This window comes from Anarhichas minor, unplaced genomic scaffold (assembly GCF_050575085.1).
Source record: "Anarhichas minor isolate MPS153535 unplaced genomic scaffold, ASM5057508v1 ptg000027l, whole genome shotgun sequence".
Classification (NCBI taxonomy): domain Eukaryota; kingdom Metazoa; phylum Chordata; class Actinopteri; order Perciformes; family Anarhichadidae; genus Anarhichas; species Anarhichas minor.
This window is the reverse complement of record NW_027466473.1, coordinates 21,795,560-21,809,220: the sequence shown is the minus strand read 5'-3', so window position 1 is coordinate 21,809,220 and position 13,661 is coordinate 21,795,560. Positions and strand designations below refer to the sequence as shown.

General features: G+C 44.4%; 1 protein-coding gene across 1 annotated transcript in view; it reads right to left on the bottom strand.

The window, feature by feature from the left end:
• fstl4 (follistatin-like 4) overlaps positions 1-13,661 on the bottom strand; it is a 158,770-nt gene that overhangs the window by 91,515 nt on the left and 53,594 nt on the right. Inside the window, exon 3 of the mRNA XM_076102694.1 lies at positions 7,187-7,429. Coding sequence (XP_075958809.1) covers positions 7,187-7,429 — 243 coding nt within the window. The remainder of the gene's footprint in view (positions 1-7,186; positions 7,430-13,661) is intronic.

The following is a 13,661-nucleotide window of genomic DNA, read 5'->3' as shown; positions in this document are numbered from 1 at the left end:
TGTTGGGTCAATACTTCCCCAATTTATTGAAAATGGCATCGAATGAATATGTTTCAAGGGATTGTATCAACGTTAGAAATTCCAGTGTACTGCCTTATCTATGGCTGATAGGAAAACACCTTCATTCTGGTGCAGTATCCTTGAAAATGTCCCCCAGCAGCAGGGGACATTGGACAAAGAGAGCTTTCTATTTTCATAGGAGAAACTGATGTTTATGAGGCAGGGGACCAGAGCTGGACCAGGGGACATCTCTATCTGGGACAGGGCATCCATTCCATACGGCAACTACTTCCACCGCAATGAATCTACGGGGAGGAAATCAGCCTAATGAGGTAAGACCCACGTGACCGTCGGGGAGAGAAAATGGGCAGAAAGGTGTTGGGGAAAAAGAAAAAAAACATGAGAAGAAAGATGGGGATAGTTGGACTGCTCGTTAATATGCCGGCCATAACAAATAAAGGGCTGTCAGGGTAAGCCTGGAGGGTGTTAGGTGTGTGTGTGTGTGTGTGTGTGTGTCACACCTGGTAGCCCAGCCCGGCTTTAGTCCTCATTAACCTAACAGAGAGTTGCATGGCAACTTCTGATCCATTGGTGCGTCATGTGACCTGGACAACTTTGCGCCCCCGCTGACACAGTTTAGTTCAACTGTGAGCGTTAATAAAATGTGTCACTGTGATGTAGCTGGAGCTGAACGGTGCCACTGAAGAGGGCGCTGCGGAATGAATGAGCGTAATGTAAGTCAGAGTTCAGCTTTCTGTGAGTGGACCACTGACTCACTGCTGCTCACCTGGTTATCAAAAAAAATCTCCATTTCATCAAGTCATTTTTCAGTATTATTGAGTAATACTTGTGTTATTGTTTGTGTATGAAATACAAACCAACTGGTTCAAGGATTTTCAAAAAAAACGAGGGTCAGTATCTTCAAGATAGAATACGTCTGTCCAATCAGAATCAAGGAGAATTACTTAAAGTTAACTCTAATGTTGAATACGTTTTCCGGAGTGTATGAATAGAGAGGCGAAGCCCCGCCCCTTCTGGTGGACCACTAATGGACCCATAAGACACATACGTATGATGTTTGTCAATTTAAAAGATATTTTTTCAAGTCAAGAAAGCTTATAAAGTAAAAGACTGAAAATCGGTAATTAGAAATACACACACAAAGTATTGTAAGTGACGTCTTTCTCTGAAACTATGTTGTCTGTGTGTCTGGTACCAGGATGGAGCCAAACCAACAACCGGTTTAGTGATGTAGCAGAACTGCAACCTGATTTTTACATAGTTTGTAAATAATATGTGTATTTTATGGCAGCTCTCATCTCAAAGTCAGTTTTTAGAAAATAACAAAAAATAAATAAAAAAATATATAATATCCCAAAACACAAGTTTTTGTTCATTCAAATCCCATGAAGTTTTTGGCACAGAAGGAGCGTGAAACAAAAGGAAAGAGAATTTGAACATCCTGCAAACGGCCACACACGATTGTGTATATTTACCACCTTGCTGCGACCGTACCCAGCCTCTGTGTACATAACTACAGCTGCGGGGCCGGAGCTCACGCCAAAGTGGACCCTCCTTAAGAAAGCCGTGTTTGTGTGACCGAGTTAATGGCCTCAGTCACAGGAGGGGGCAGAGGGTTAGCGAGCTGTAAGATGGACGGCGGAGGCCGAGCACCGCCACGGGCTGCAGAGAGAGCTAGACGGGGGGAAGGGGGAGGGGGGGGGGGTGCTTTGATGGCTAATTCAATAACCACAGCTGCCACATAACGAGGTGGGATGATAAAGAATAATCAGAATGGCTGAAGTGAGAAACTCAGCAAACACTGATAGATGATGCACGTTTGTGGTTGCATTTCACTGTACTCAGTTTCAGTAGAGTGACCAAACATACACATTCAAAATCAACTTAACTTCATGAGAATGAGAATCTGAAAACTAGCCTTTATAAACTGCCTGCATGGCAAAGTCGGAAAAGTCAATGGGTGGCACTGTCTCTCAATTAAAAAGGTATTTCTATGGCATCAACTATTTTGTGATGGGGATGGGGGGGTTTCATTTTTCACATCATGACATCCTCAAGGAAAAACCTGTTTTATGGCGTTTAGCAATTTCAATCTAAATGGGTTATTAGGTCTGAGTGCAGCTGGCATATCAGTCTTTTTTATTGACAATGTGCCCCTTCGGAAGCCATTTGGGGGCCAAATAACTCTTGACTTTGGAGTTATTTATCAATTTGCCATTCTTGAAAAGACGTGGTGACTTTCACTCGCGTGTGTTGAGACATTTGTGTCTTTGCAAAGCGGATCGCTCAAACTAGCTTAGAGAAATCTTAAAAGTGTCGCAATGAAAACAGGATTAAACTTATTGAAAATGTGTAGCAAAGAAAAGCCTTTTATCCTGTCGCGTGTCTTTGACTAGTGTGTAGTTCACTCTTTACTTGTGAATAAGGCATTTTATTATTCTTCTTCTCCCATTGTTATTATAATGTTATTATAATACGTGCACTCATTGTTTAATCATTATGGATTAAAGTTCCAGCTAACCTGTCCAATGACAGCTTGGAACAGAGACACCCATCCAGAGGTTTAAAGTCATCCCTTTCACCCTAAATATAATCACCTCTCCTGCCTGTCACAAACCACAAATCCATTTCCAAACACAGAGTACACACCAGTGCTATCGGTTCAGAGCAGGCTTCAGTCTCCTTCAAGCTGCATCAGAGGGAGTACGATCTGCGTACCAACGGATAGTCGAGGCGTACATTCCTTCGTAAATTTCCTCTGTGACTTTTGCCTCAACAGGTCTAGTTTGAGCCATTAAATCCTCTGCCTTGTTTCCCCCCGCTGAGAAAAGTAAAATAAAAATTGAATTAAAAGAGTAAAAGTTAAGTAGAGCTGCCCTCTCTGGCTCATAAAATAACATCTGATGTGACATGATACATACAGAATATACAAAAATAAATAAAAACAAAAAATTAAACAAAGTAATCTGCCGTGGCAGAAGTCGCCTAACACGGCCCGCCTTAATCTTTTAAGCTTAGTTGTATCTTCAGGATTTTAGCCTGGAAAACATCCACTAAGAATCACTTGATGCAGGCAGCTGGAAGACAAATGAATCTGCAAACTCACACAGAAATGTGCTGCCTGCCAGAACTGCTGAACCGCGTGAGTAACAAATTAAACTACAGTACGTGTCATAGAAACTTTGTGCTTCTTGCGTTAAATGTATTGGAAGAGATTATTTATTCTAGGTAGATGAGCTGTGAGAATATTTTCTCCAAACAGGGAAAATCAATGGCAGCCAAGTGAATGGGACATTCGTCTAATCAGGCAACAATGGTGTTATCAGTTGTTCACTGTGGCGTTTACTAAGGCATACCATTCCTCCCTGCATGGAGGGAGGGCGCAGCGGGCACTCAGTGCACGACTCCGGGACGCAATAAAGTCCGGGTGAGGGGAGCTGTAAATATCCGAAACTTCACCCCAGGCCTTTCAAAGCTGATCTAGAGCCAGTTGGGGATGGAGGAAATGCGCCCAGCAAGGGCCAGCGTCCCGAGGAGGGGATCCTCCCACACACAGTGGTCCTTCTTAACCCGCCGAGTAACAAATAGTCAAATCTTCGTATCTACCGGCCCGACGCTTTACTTGTTACAGGATCGCCAGACCACCATCTTAATGACAAATATAGTGGAATGTGCGAGGCTCGACAGCGACAATGTGCTGATAGTATTTCAGATGAGTAAAGTGTGAATGATGTGTAGTATTCTGCAGCCTTGAGGCAGCAACAACAAGATGTCCTAAGTGAAAGAGGAGGTTGTGATTATTCATAGCTTTATGAATAAACAAAACCTAAAATTAACTCTAAGTGTGAGTCAGTGAAGGGAGATCAGCAGCACAACACAAATGTGCTTCCTCTTTCTTTTGCCAGAGTGGAGACTTTTGGACTGGCTGCGCACAGTGAATCACAATAATCCAGATACGAGGAGACGGAAGCTCTGCATAAGTACATCCCAAATTCCAGACTGTGACTTCTGTCACCATCGCCCTGAGCTGAGGGGGAATTGGTTTCACAGCAGAGCTTTTAGGTTTATCAAATTTGAAAGCAAAATTACCCTCAAAAAAAGGCCAAAAGATTTTGCCACATGGCCTAATGCATAGCTGTAGGGACCCAATAGATCCATTTTCATCTTTGAGGGTCTCGTTCTCTGAGACCGAGAGTAAAAAATGTTTCGCCATCGAGCATCTAATAAGCTCTAGGCTCTCGAAAACGGGCCTCAAAAGTATATAATCAAAACAAATAGGAAAAAAAATCAGGATCGGGGTGAAAGAAAAAATAAATCAATGTGTAGAAAAGGATGGTGAAATGTTGTTTCATCTACTCTTCACTCAGTTTGTTCCATAGAACACTGCAAGGGAACAACAATACAGCACCCAGTGAGAGATACCCACACGTCAGTGCAATGACTGTGAGATGGATCTTCTAGTTTTTATGTTGACATTTTTGATAATTAATAGGTGTGTAACGATCCATCGATCAGGATTCATTCATTCATTCATCAATCAATTCAATGCTGAATGCTCCAATATATGAGGCAAAGGAAAAACATCGGTACTCCAGATGGGTCGTGACTTCTGCAATTTGGAACAGTCATTATATAAAATTCTATAGTAAATGCCGTCACAGGTGCAGCCTGGTAGTCATGTTACATTAACGTTTCCAGGCGCTGGTAAAACACGTGTGGCACTTTTAGTTGGCGCAGTGTGTGTGTGTGTGTGTGTGTGAAGGGGGGGGGGGGGGGGGGCACAAAGCCCCAGTAGTTTCAGCTGGGCGAGGTGTTCGAGTGGCAGAGCATCATAAAACCAGGCACCGGTAGACCTAAATACCGGATCACCCGCTAAGTGGAGCACTGACACAAACTCCATTCATCGGGCGACGAGGAGAAGGCGTCTTGATGACGGCGATTTCAACGTTTGGATGATTCACACATTGAATCATTCAAACCAGGTTCTGTTGGTACTTTCCAGAGCGAGACAGTACGGATGAAGGCGAGCAAAGTGGAATCAGGCCACCTGCAGGCCAGCAGGGATTCTATCATTTCCAGAGACAACTGCGCCACCTCTCTGGCTCCTCTGTTGTTTGTACTAAAAAAAACAATTATTGTGGATAATGTCTCTAGCAGAGCACACTGTGAGACATGCTTTCCAATCATGTCTTTGTATGTCAGGAGCAATAATTACTTCCCAATTACACACACACACACACACACACACACACACACACACACACACACACACACACGCACATAATTCCCGTGACATCTGACTGATTTCCAACATTTTCTGTCTCCTGCTGGTTTTGCATTCAGACATCTCCAGTATAAGCCTAATGTGCCGACTGAACATCCCTAATGTGGATTAGCTATGCATGGTTGTGTCTGCCAGGAATCCTTCCCTCCCTGACGTGATATGACTAAAAATGCTGCCATGTTTGTGTGTGTGTGTGTGTGTGTGTGTGTGTGTGTGTGTGAGCGGGTGTTTTTTGCACCGCGTTGACATGAAACCCTGCACTCTAAATACCTATGGCTCTTACTTTCTGTTTTAACATGCACACCCTGAGGGATTATGACATCTTTTTTAAGACTAGTCTGACCTGGAAAACTAAATTTAACGAGGAGGAGATGCCAACAGGTACATGGTACAAATGCATGTATGACTGCATTATAGGAAAGTGACTACCTACCACTTTAAACAAGTATACATACATTGTTACTGTGACCTTCGACCACCAAATTCTAGTCAGTTCAACTTGAGTGCAAGTTGATGTTTGTGCCGAATTTGAATAACTTCCGTCCTGGTCCAGACGTTCAGACGGACGGAGAAACCGCTGTTGGAGCGGCATCAAAAGATTTTTAATTAATGTTTGTGTGTGTGAATGAAAGCAGTGGAAGCCCTGCCTCGACCTGTTACCTTTAAATCGAAGTCATGATGAAGCGACCGGGCTGTTTGTTGGATAATAATGCTGATTGTTCATGCTGAGAGTGCACTTTTTGCTAATGAGTGATAGCCAAGGAGTGAAGATCCCAATGATTTACTATAGAGAGCTGGTGATCCACAGTAACCCGCTGGTAATTTGTGCGCTGGATATCGATGTAGCAGAGGGGGGGGGGCATCTCCCAAAGTTAGACGTGTGTGTGTGTGTGTGGACACGCCGAGTGAATTTATATGTGTAAATGTTTGCATTAGCAGAGCGAGTGCTAACAGAAGTGCTACGTCTTGGATGGAATCCAAGCTTGTTAATAACATGTACACCGTTTACCTCCTCAATGAAAGCACACCATTAAAATCCCACATTTAGATTGATCGTTAAATCAACTTTAAGGGGGCCGCTATAAAATGATTTAGGTACCAGTGTTCGTGACTGGGAACCAACTGCCGTGCATGTGCAGAGAGGAAGTGAATACAGATTTTAGCCACAATGCTCAGCTGTGGTTTCCCAGACAAACTTGACCCTGAGTCACAGTCGTCAGTACCAAAATAATTCCTTCATTCTTTCAATTGGATTGAATAGGCGGCTGACAGACACGCCGTGATTTCCACAGTGACTGATGCTCGTGACAAGAGCTCAACAGATGGCAACATGTTGTGAAACATTTGCTTTGTCTGTCTCTACAACCATATTTCTGTTTAAATGTTTCAACATCAAACTAAAGTCCCACTGCGGCCTTCAAATGTACGCCTCACAGGTATCAGAACATCATTTCAGGGCAATTTTCGCTCAAAAAACAGCATCAAAAGTGTTAAACTGTGCCACACCTGCAGTCAGACATCAAAGACAAAACAGCCCCTGCACAGTATCGCTGTTCCTGTGTTGTAGCAGAGTTGTTTCGATACAGATACTGGCTCTGATGAAACCTATATTGCCGGATCGGGTATCGGCAAGGACACCAGTCTATGCACCGATCCGATATCACGTCATCACGTCATTTATCAGCTCATTTACGCTAAACAGGAAAAGCAACGACACTTGTCAGTCTCTATCCGATCCGTACTGAGCATGTGCAACTCTCAACAGAGATGAGAAAAGAAGCCGTTTCCGTCATCAGCTCCGAAAATCGATGATGAATCCTTTTTTACAGTATTCACTTCCCTCTGCAGCGTCAGTGTATTAGTGGAAGAGTGGAGCAGTACCTTTGAAGAAGCAGTCCTTGCTGTGCACCACGTAGATCCGTCTCCTCTCCAGGCAGGCGGTGCGGTAAACCTCGCAGTGGTTCTCGTAGAACCTGCCGTCCGAGCCACACACCGGCACAAAGGAGGGCCGACATTTCTCCTGGCAAACGCACTCTGCGCGGCCGGTTTCTGCCATCAGCACACACTGTCGCCCCCGACCGCAGTAAGTCCTACGACAGGGATCTCCGTCAGGGTCAGAGAGGGCTGGAGGAGCGAGAGAGAGGAAAGGGTTTATTAAGGAAAGGCAAAGAGACAATGAGCAAGTTCATGAAACCTTAAGAGACAGAAAAACACTTTCTATATCCCCAATGTTTTACTTATTACACAGTGTACAGGTACAAGCCAAAGCTGCACAATGTAAACATAAAAAACAGTGTCTCATGAGCACAGATTGCAACCATAGACTGTAGATAAGAAGTGGACGTAGTCGCCGTGACGTCACCCATTGGTTTGTGGACTGATGTTATGAAGCCTCGAGTTTGACGTTTTTGCCGACGCCATCTTGAAACTAGAGATTGAGACCATGAACTCATGTTTACAATGTTTACTGAGGTAATAAATCAAGAGAGAAGTAGAGTCATTTTCTCATAGACTTCTATACAACCAGAGGAGTCGCCCCCTGGTGGACACTAGAGAGAATGCAGGTTAAAGACACTTCAGCATTGGCTTCCCTTTTCAGGAGGTTGCCGCCTGATTGAAAACTACAAATTTGTGGAAGCGTCCTTGCGGATGCATATCCAGCCGATTTACTGAATATGATATTAATAATAATAATAATTGACAGTAAAATGTAAAACTGCCCCCTGAACTGCAACCAGCTCTCTTTGCCACCTTCATTCCTGTGGGCCACATCAGCAAATACATTTAGCAGCACATGAATTTCGTCGTGTAAACCAAAATTGAAGTCGTCTCCCAGCTGCTGCAAACTAACAAAGACCCACAAGTAGGACTCTGAAGCTAATCTGGCACTATTTGTCACCCAATGGCTGTTTATTACTTTGTTTGGTTCCTGGTGCTCCACATGAGCCTCTAATGAAACATGCTGTTGGGGTTCAGGAACAGATTCATTATAATAGCATCAATGATGATGCACCACTCAGACAGAGAGAGGCCTCGCCTTCTTCTCCTGCCAAGTGTAACAGCTGCTCAACCAAACACCTTATCTGCAGCAGCAGTTTGTGAACTTGATAGAGACCCCGAAACAGGAAGAATGAACGTCAACATTATCCCACTATGATATGACATCAAGGGGTGATTCTGAATGTTTGAATGGTGCTGTCATTAGAAAAACAACTTGTGAAGCAGTGAGTATTACCATTTCATTCTGTATAAATACTATGTATGACAATTAATCTGCTGCAAATACTATAACCGTATTTTCCGATAGCACTCCTGCTTTATGGAAAATCAAACAAGCCTTAAACTCATCCTGATTCAAACACATACTGCAATTGGTATGTAAGAATAAAAATACAGGAAATATATCAATTACCACACAGTAACAAGATAAATTGTTTGTAAAAAATATGCAACAGAAATAGAAAAAGAATCTCACGCCAAACACCTCCATTGCTGATGACAGCCATGAGACGGTGTTAAAGTGGAGAAACCTGCAAAGCCATAAGCCAGGCGTCCTCGTTAACACTTCTCGGCGCTCGGTTTGCACATACGTGTGAGCGCATCCGAATACAAACACACAAAGATGTGCACACCTGAGTGTGTACAGTATGTGAACGTGGAGCTCACACCTTCTGCCTACTCTAGCCCCCCAGCAAACACACACACACACACACACACATCTAGTTCACCATCTTCATAACAGTCACTGCTTGTGCCAGCTTCTGCCTTACACACACACACACACACACACACACACACACACACACACACACACACACACACACACACACACACACACACACACACACACACACACACACACACACACACACACACACACACACACACAAATGCAAACGCCAGCATCTCCATCATCACTGCCTGGGACACCTTGCTTCTTCCCCCCTGATTTAATCTATCTGCACTTAAAGCAAGCCACCTCGGTTTGATCTTCCCAGACTCCGTGAGCTTGACCGGACCCCCCCCCCCCCCCCCCCCCCCTTCTTCTCCTGTTGTGATTCATGGGTCTTGGCCGTTATAGCAGTAAAAACGGCACGGCTCAAACAGATACAAGCGAGGCATCTGGTGCCTCTCAAACCCATCCGGAAAATGTCAACGGTAATAAATTAGACATAAAAGTTGATTTGAAAAACCTGCCCTGAGTTTACACATTGTTCATGTGATCGTGAGAAAGCTCGATCAATATTAAGAAACAGGAACGACTCCTACGCAGGCACCCACATACAATTCACTGGCAGAGGAGCAACTCCAGTTCAGAATTTGATTTATGTGTATTTATATGTTTAAGCGAATATATTTTCACAAGCAAAGACATGAATTGTTAAATGACAGTTTGAGAGTAAATTTGACAGATTTGATCTACACTCATACACTAAATGGTGAGGAGTGGGCGTAGTCGTCATGAAGACTGATGGTCATCCAATGGTTTGTGGACTTCGCTTTGAAGCCTTGAGTTTGACATTTTGGCCATCACACCAGTGAACTGAAGTGACCATATTTGGACTGTGGAGAAGTGACTTAGAGACGCCGTCTACGGCTCTGATAGCGACCTGTCAATCACAAGGAGCCCCGCCCTAAAGCATCCCCTGCTTTATGGTCTGTTTGACTCTAAATGGACCATAACTTACTAAATGGACATCATGCTGTATTGAAGAAGACTTAATAAGAGACCATAAACTCATGTTTACAATGTTTACTGAGGTAATAAATCAAGAGAGAAGTAGAGTCATTTTCTCATAGACTTCTATACAACCAGAGGAGTCGCCCCCTGGTGGACACTAGAGAGAATGCAGCTTTAAGACATGAAGCATTGACTTGAATTTTGAGAACCGAAGGGTTGCCGCAGGTCTGCACAGTTGAATTGTTTTAAGGACTGCAGCAGGACCGGTTCTATGGCTGTGTGTTTATCCTTCAAACAGAACTGTTCTAACATCACATACAAAGTTTTGGAGTAAAAGCAAAGCTTCACCCTTAATTGACCCAGTTGAGTTTTAGCACTGTTTCATCATTTTAAATTTCAAGCACTCCGTCTGCCTCTTTTCCTTTTTTACCTTTGATGTTAACAAGCTGTGTTATTTGCCATGGAAACCAGGGTAAATATAAAAGGAGGCGACTGTTGGCTGCAGCACTGTGAGAAACAAGACGCACTACATGAATTAACTCAAAGAAAACAACACTATAAAACGCTGAAAATGGAATCATAATTCGAACAGATAAAGAAATAAAAGGTATACAACTGATAAAAGTTGCTGCTCGTAACATTACATCCCGTTTATGGGACACTGTGAAAGGCTGCTTTACCGCTACGAGGAAATGAATACACATCCAAAAGGGACTCGGTGGCCATTGTGCTGATACGATGCTGAGAAGGGCTCATTCTATTATCCCTCTGTGGAATAAGGCTACAATCCTACTGGCTTGACTTAAATGAGCACAGTCCAGGCTTTGATAATCAAACAGCAGAAAACAGAAATTGAATTTGCCTGCAGTATAATCATATCTCAACTGACAGCATATTCAACATTGGAGGTGTTGCGATGTTGTCGGAGGACAAAAGTCCCATAACTACACAAAGACGATACAAGGGCCGAAGCACAGAGCCACACACACACACACACACACACACACACACACACAGAACTGCATTAACACATTAGCACCCTCCGACTCACTTTGAGGTGTCACTATGCAGACGAGCAGACACTCTTGTGTTCAGTCAGTGTCTAAATCACAACATATGTTGCAAACAGAGGCACAATGTCAAAAAAAACAACACAGATAGATACTGCTCATTTATCAGTGTGTCGATCAACATTTCAAGATTTCAACCGGTGGAACGATGCCGTCGGTCTGTACGACGTTATCAGCTGTAAACTGCCGGGCTATGTCAACAAAGCAAGGAGAAGCTCGGATAACAACACAAACAGAGGGAGGTCGACTTTGTTCTCTGCTCAGATAGACTTTACTCATCTGTATCTTTACAGAGATAACAGTTATATTATTGTTCAGAATGTTAACTACAGCTCCTTTAATCAACTTGTGTAAAAAGTTAAGGATCAATTGCTGCAGGCCTAAACAGGTATGCGTAGTCTAACCGGACTTGGTAGCATCGACTACTTCTTTATCACTATTAGGTTTCAGGAGTCTGCTGGAGGAGGCCGTGGTGTTGGGGGCGTGCCAGGTAACGATCCCGAGGGGACGGAGGAGGAGGAGCGGAGGAGGAGCGGAGGAAGACACACATTCAATTCCTCTTCATCCAGTTCGCTAATTGTTCTTCGTGTCTCGGCAAAGCATCTGTGAGAAATGCAAAACAGCCCCGGCTCCCTCGCGACCTTGCTGCTCGTGTCAAGGTTGGGGGACGATTACAAGATGGTTTGTATTCTCCAAATGCGGGAGATTAAACGCTTAGCAACAACCGTCCAGGCGGCGGTTACCCACCGGTGGCTGCGCTTCCCGTCTTCCTCCCTTCCTCCCCCCCTTTGCCCTCTCCCATTTTGCTCAGAGAAAAGAGTACATGAACAGCAGCCGTTCAAACAACAGAGACAATAGCGCATAAAGAACTTCCGTCTACAATGCACAAGCTGCCTGACATTTAGCTAAGTCCTGTAGCGCTCCCGCTCATCCTCGCGGCGAGTCCTTTTGTCTCATGCTCTCTCGGACCATGTTGGCTGCAATTGTGGCTCGCTTAAGAGGCTAAAAGTGTCGTTTGATAATCCTCCCCGTCTAAGCCGCGGGCGGAGTGCTTATTAATGGCTCTTACAAGTTCAGACGCTGTGCGTAAGGCCGAGACAATGCCAGGCCTCGCATCCTGTCACTCTGGTCTTTTCTCTTTTTTCTGGGTCCTCCTCTTTGGGTCTCTGTCTCTTTATTTCAGTGTGCATGTGTAATCTCTCTCTCTCTCTCTCTCTCTCTCTCTCTCTCTCTCTCTCTCTCTCTCTCTCTCTCTCTCTCTCTCTCTCTCTCTCTCTCTCTCTCTCTCTCTCTCTCTCTCTCTCTCTCTCTCTCTCTCTCTCTCTCTCTCTCTCTCTCTCTCTCTCTCTCTCTCTCTCTCTCTCTCTCTCCGTCTGGTGCCGAGCTCTGCTGGGCTTCGGGGAAATTGAGACCGGGCATTGTCCACTATAATCAGAGATTTCCAGGACGTGTTTTTGTGTGAGCGAGGAACACTGTCGATAATTGCCTGCGAACACAGGGTATTTGTAAAAAAAAAGAAAAAAAAAAAGTGTAAAGACCACTTTTGCCTTATCTTTCTGACATTTGTTTTTGACAGACAAATTCCCTCTTTCATTTCTTTTTATGCAAGCAGAAGTGGATGAGAGCATAACTGGAGGCGCAGCACGACTGACTGCCTTTTCATTTGTCTGGAGAAGCTACAATCTCATCAGTCTCAGCGCTCGCCGTATCATTGTGATGAAGCCATTGGTCATTTGAAATCCAGAGTGAGGTACACAATCACATATGCCACTGTACACACGGGCAGAGAAGAAGAGAGCGAGTCGATATATGTCACTTCACTCTGGAAGCAAGGCACTTATGTCTAAGCCCCTTGCTCTACTTAGCAAGTCAAATATGCCTTGATATATTTATACCTGAGGCCAGACTCCCAAGCTCTTCAAATCCCTTTAACATTTAAAGGCGATCAGAACAAAGTTTTATTCATTTTGTCTTTCATCTAGCCCCACGGAGGGGGGAGTTTGTTGTTTTTGATAAGTCCTCCTCAGAGAGACCAAGAGGGACCAAGCCGAGCTAATTAGACTGGAAGAGCATTTGCCCCGCTGACGTGGGACTCGCCGCCCGCAGCACTCTGATGTTATAAAGCGCCACAGAAACACAGAAGCCGCAGTCACAAAGCCTTAAGGATATCAGCGTGTGACATTTACAGAAGCAGAGAGTGGACTTTTCTTTTGCCAGGAGATAGCTTTTGTTAGATGCAGTTCGGCCGGCGAACGTGTCCTGTGTCGTCTCTTTCGTTTCACTTGTGCGTTTGTGTATGAAATACACGTATAGGCGTTGGGTTTCGAGGGCCCAAGAAATGCTCAAGTCACAACTGCTGATCCTGCAGATCATTCAATGTGCTCTAAAGCATCTGTGGATAATTCAATTCAGAGACGCGCCGTCAAATACCGTCCCCCCTGTGCGGCGTGGTCAGACAAAGCACTTCTGACGTGCACGCTGAGCTGGAATACCAATGGACAACCGCAGGCCCTCGGCGCTCGGTGAGAGACGTCGGGGCGTACACGCAGATGAACAAACTGTCCATGTTGCTGCATTGAAGTCAGAGTGATGCAACTTTCCCGAG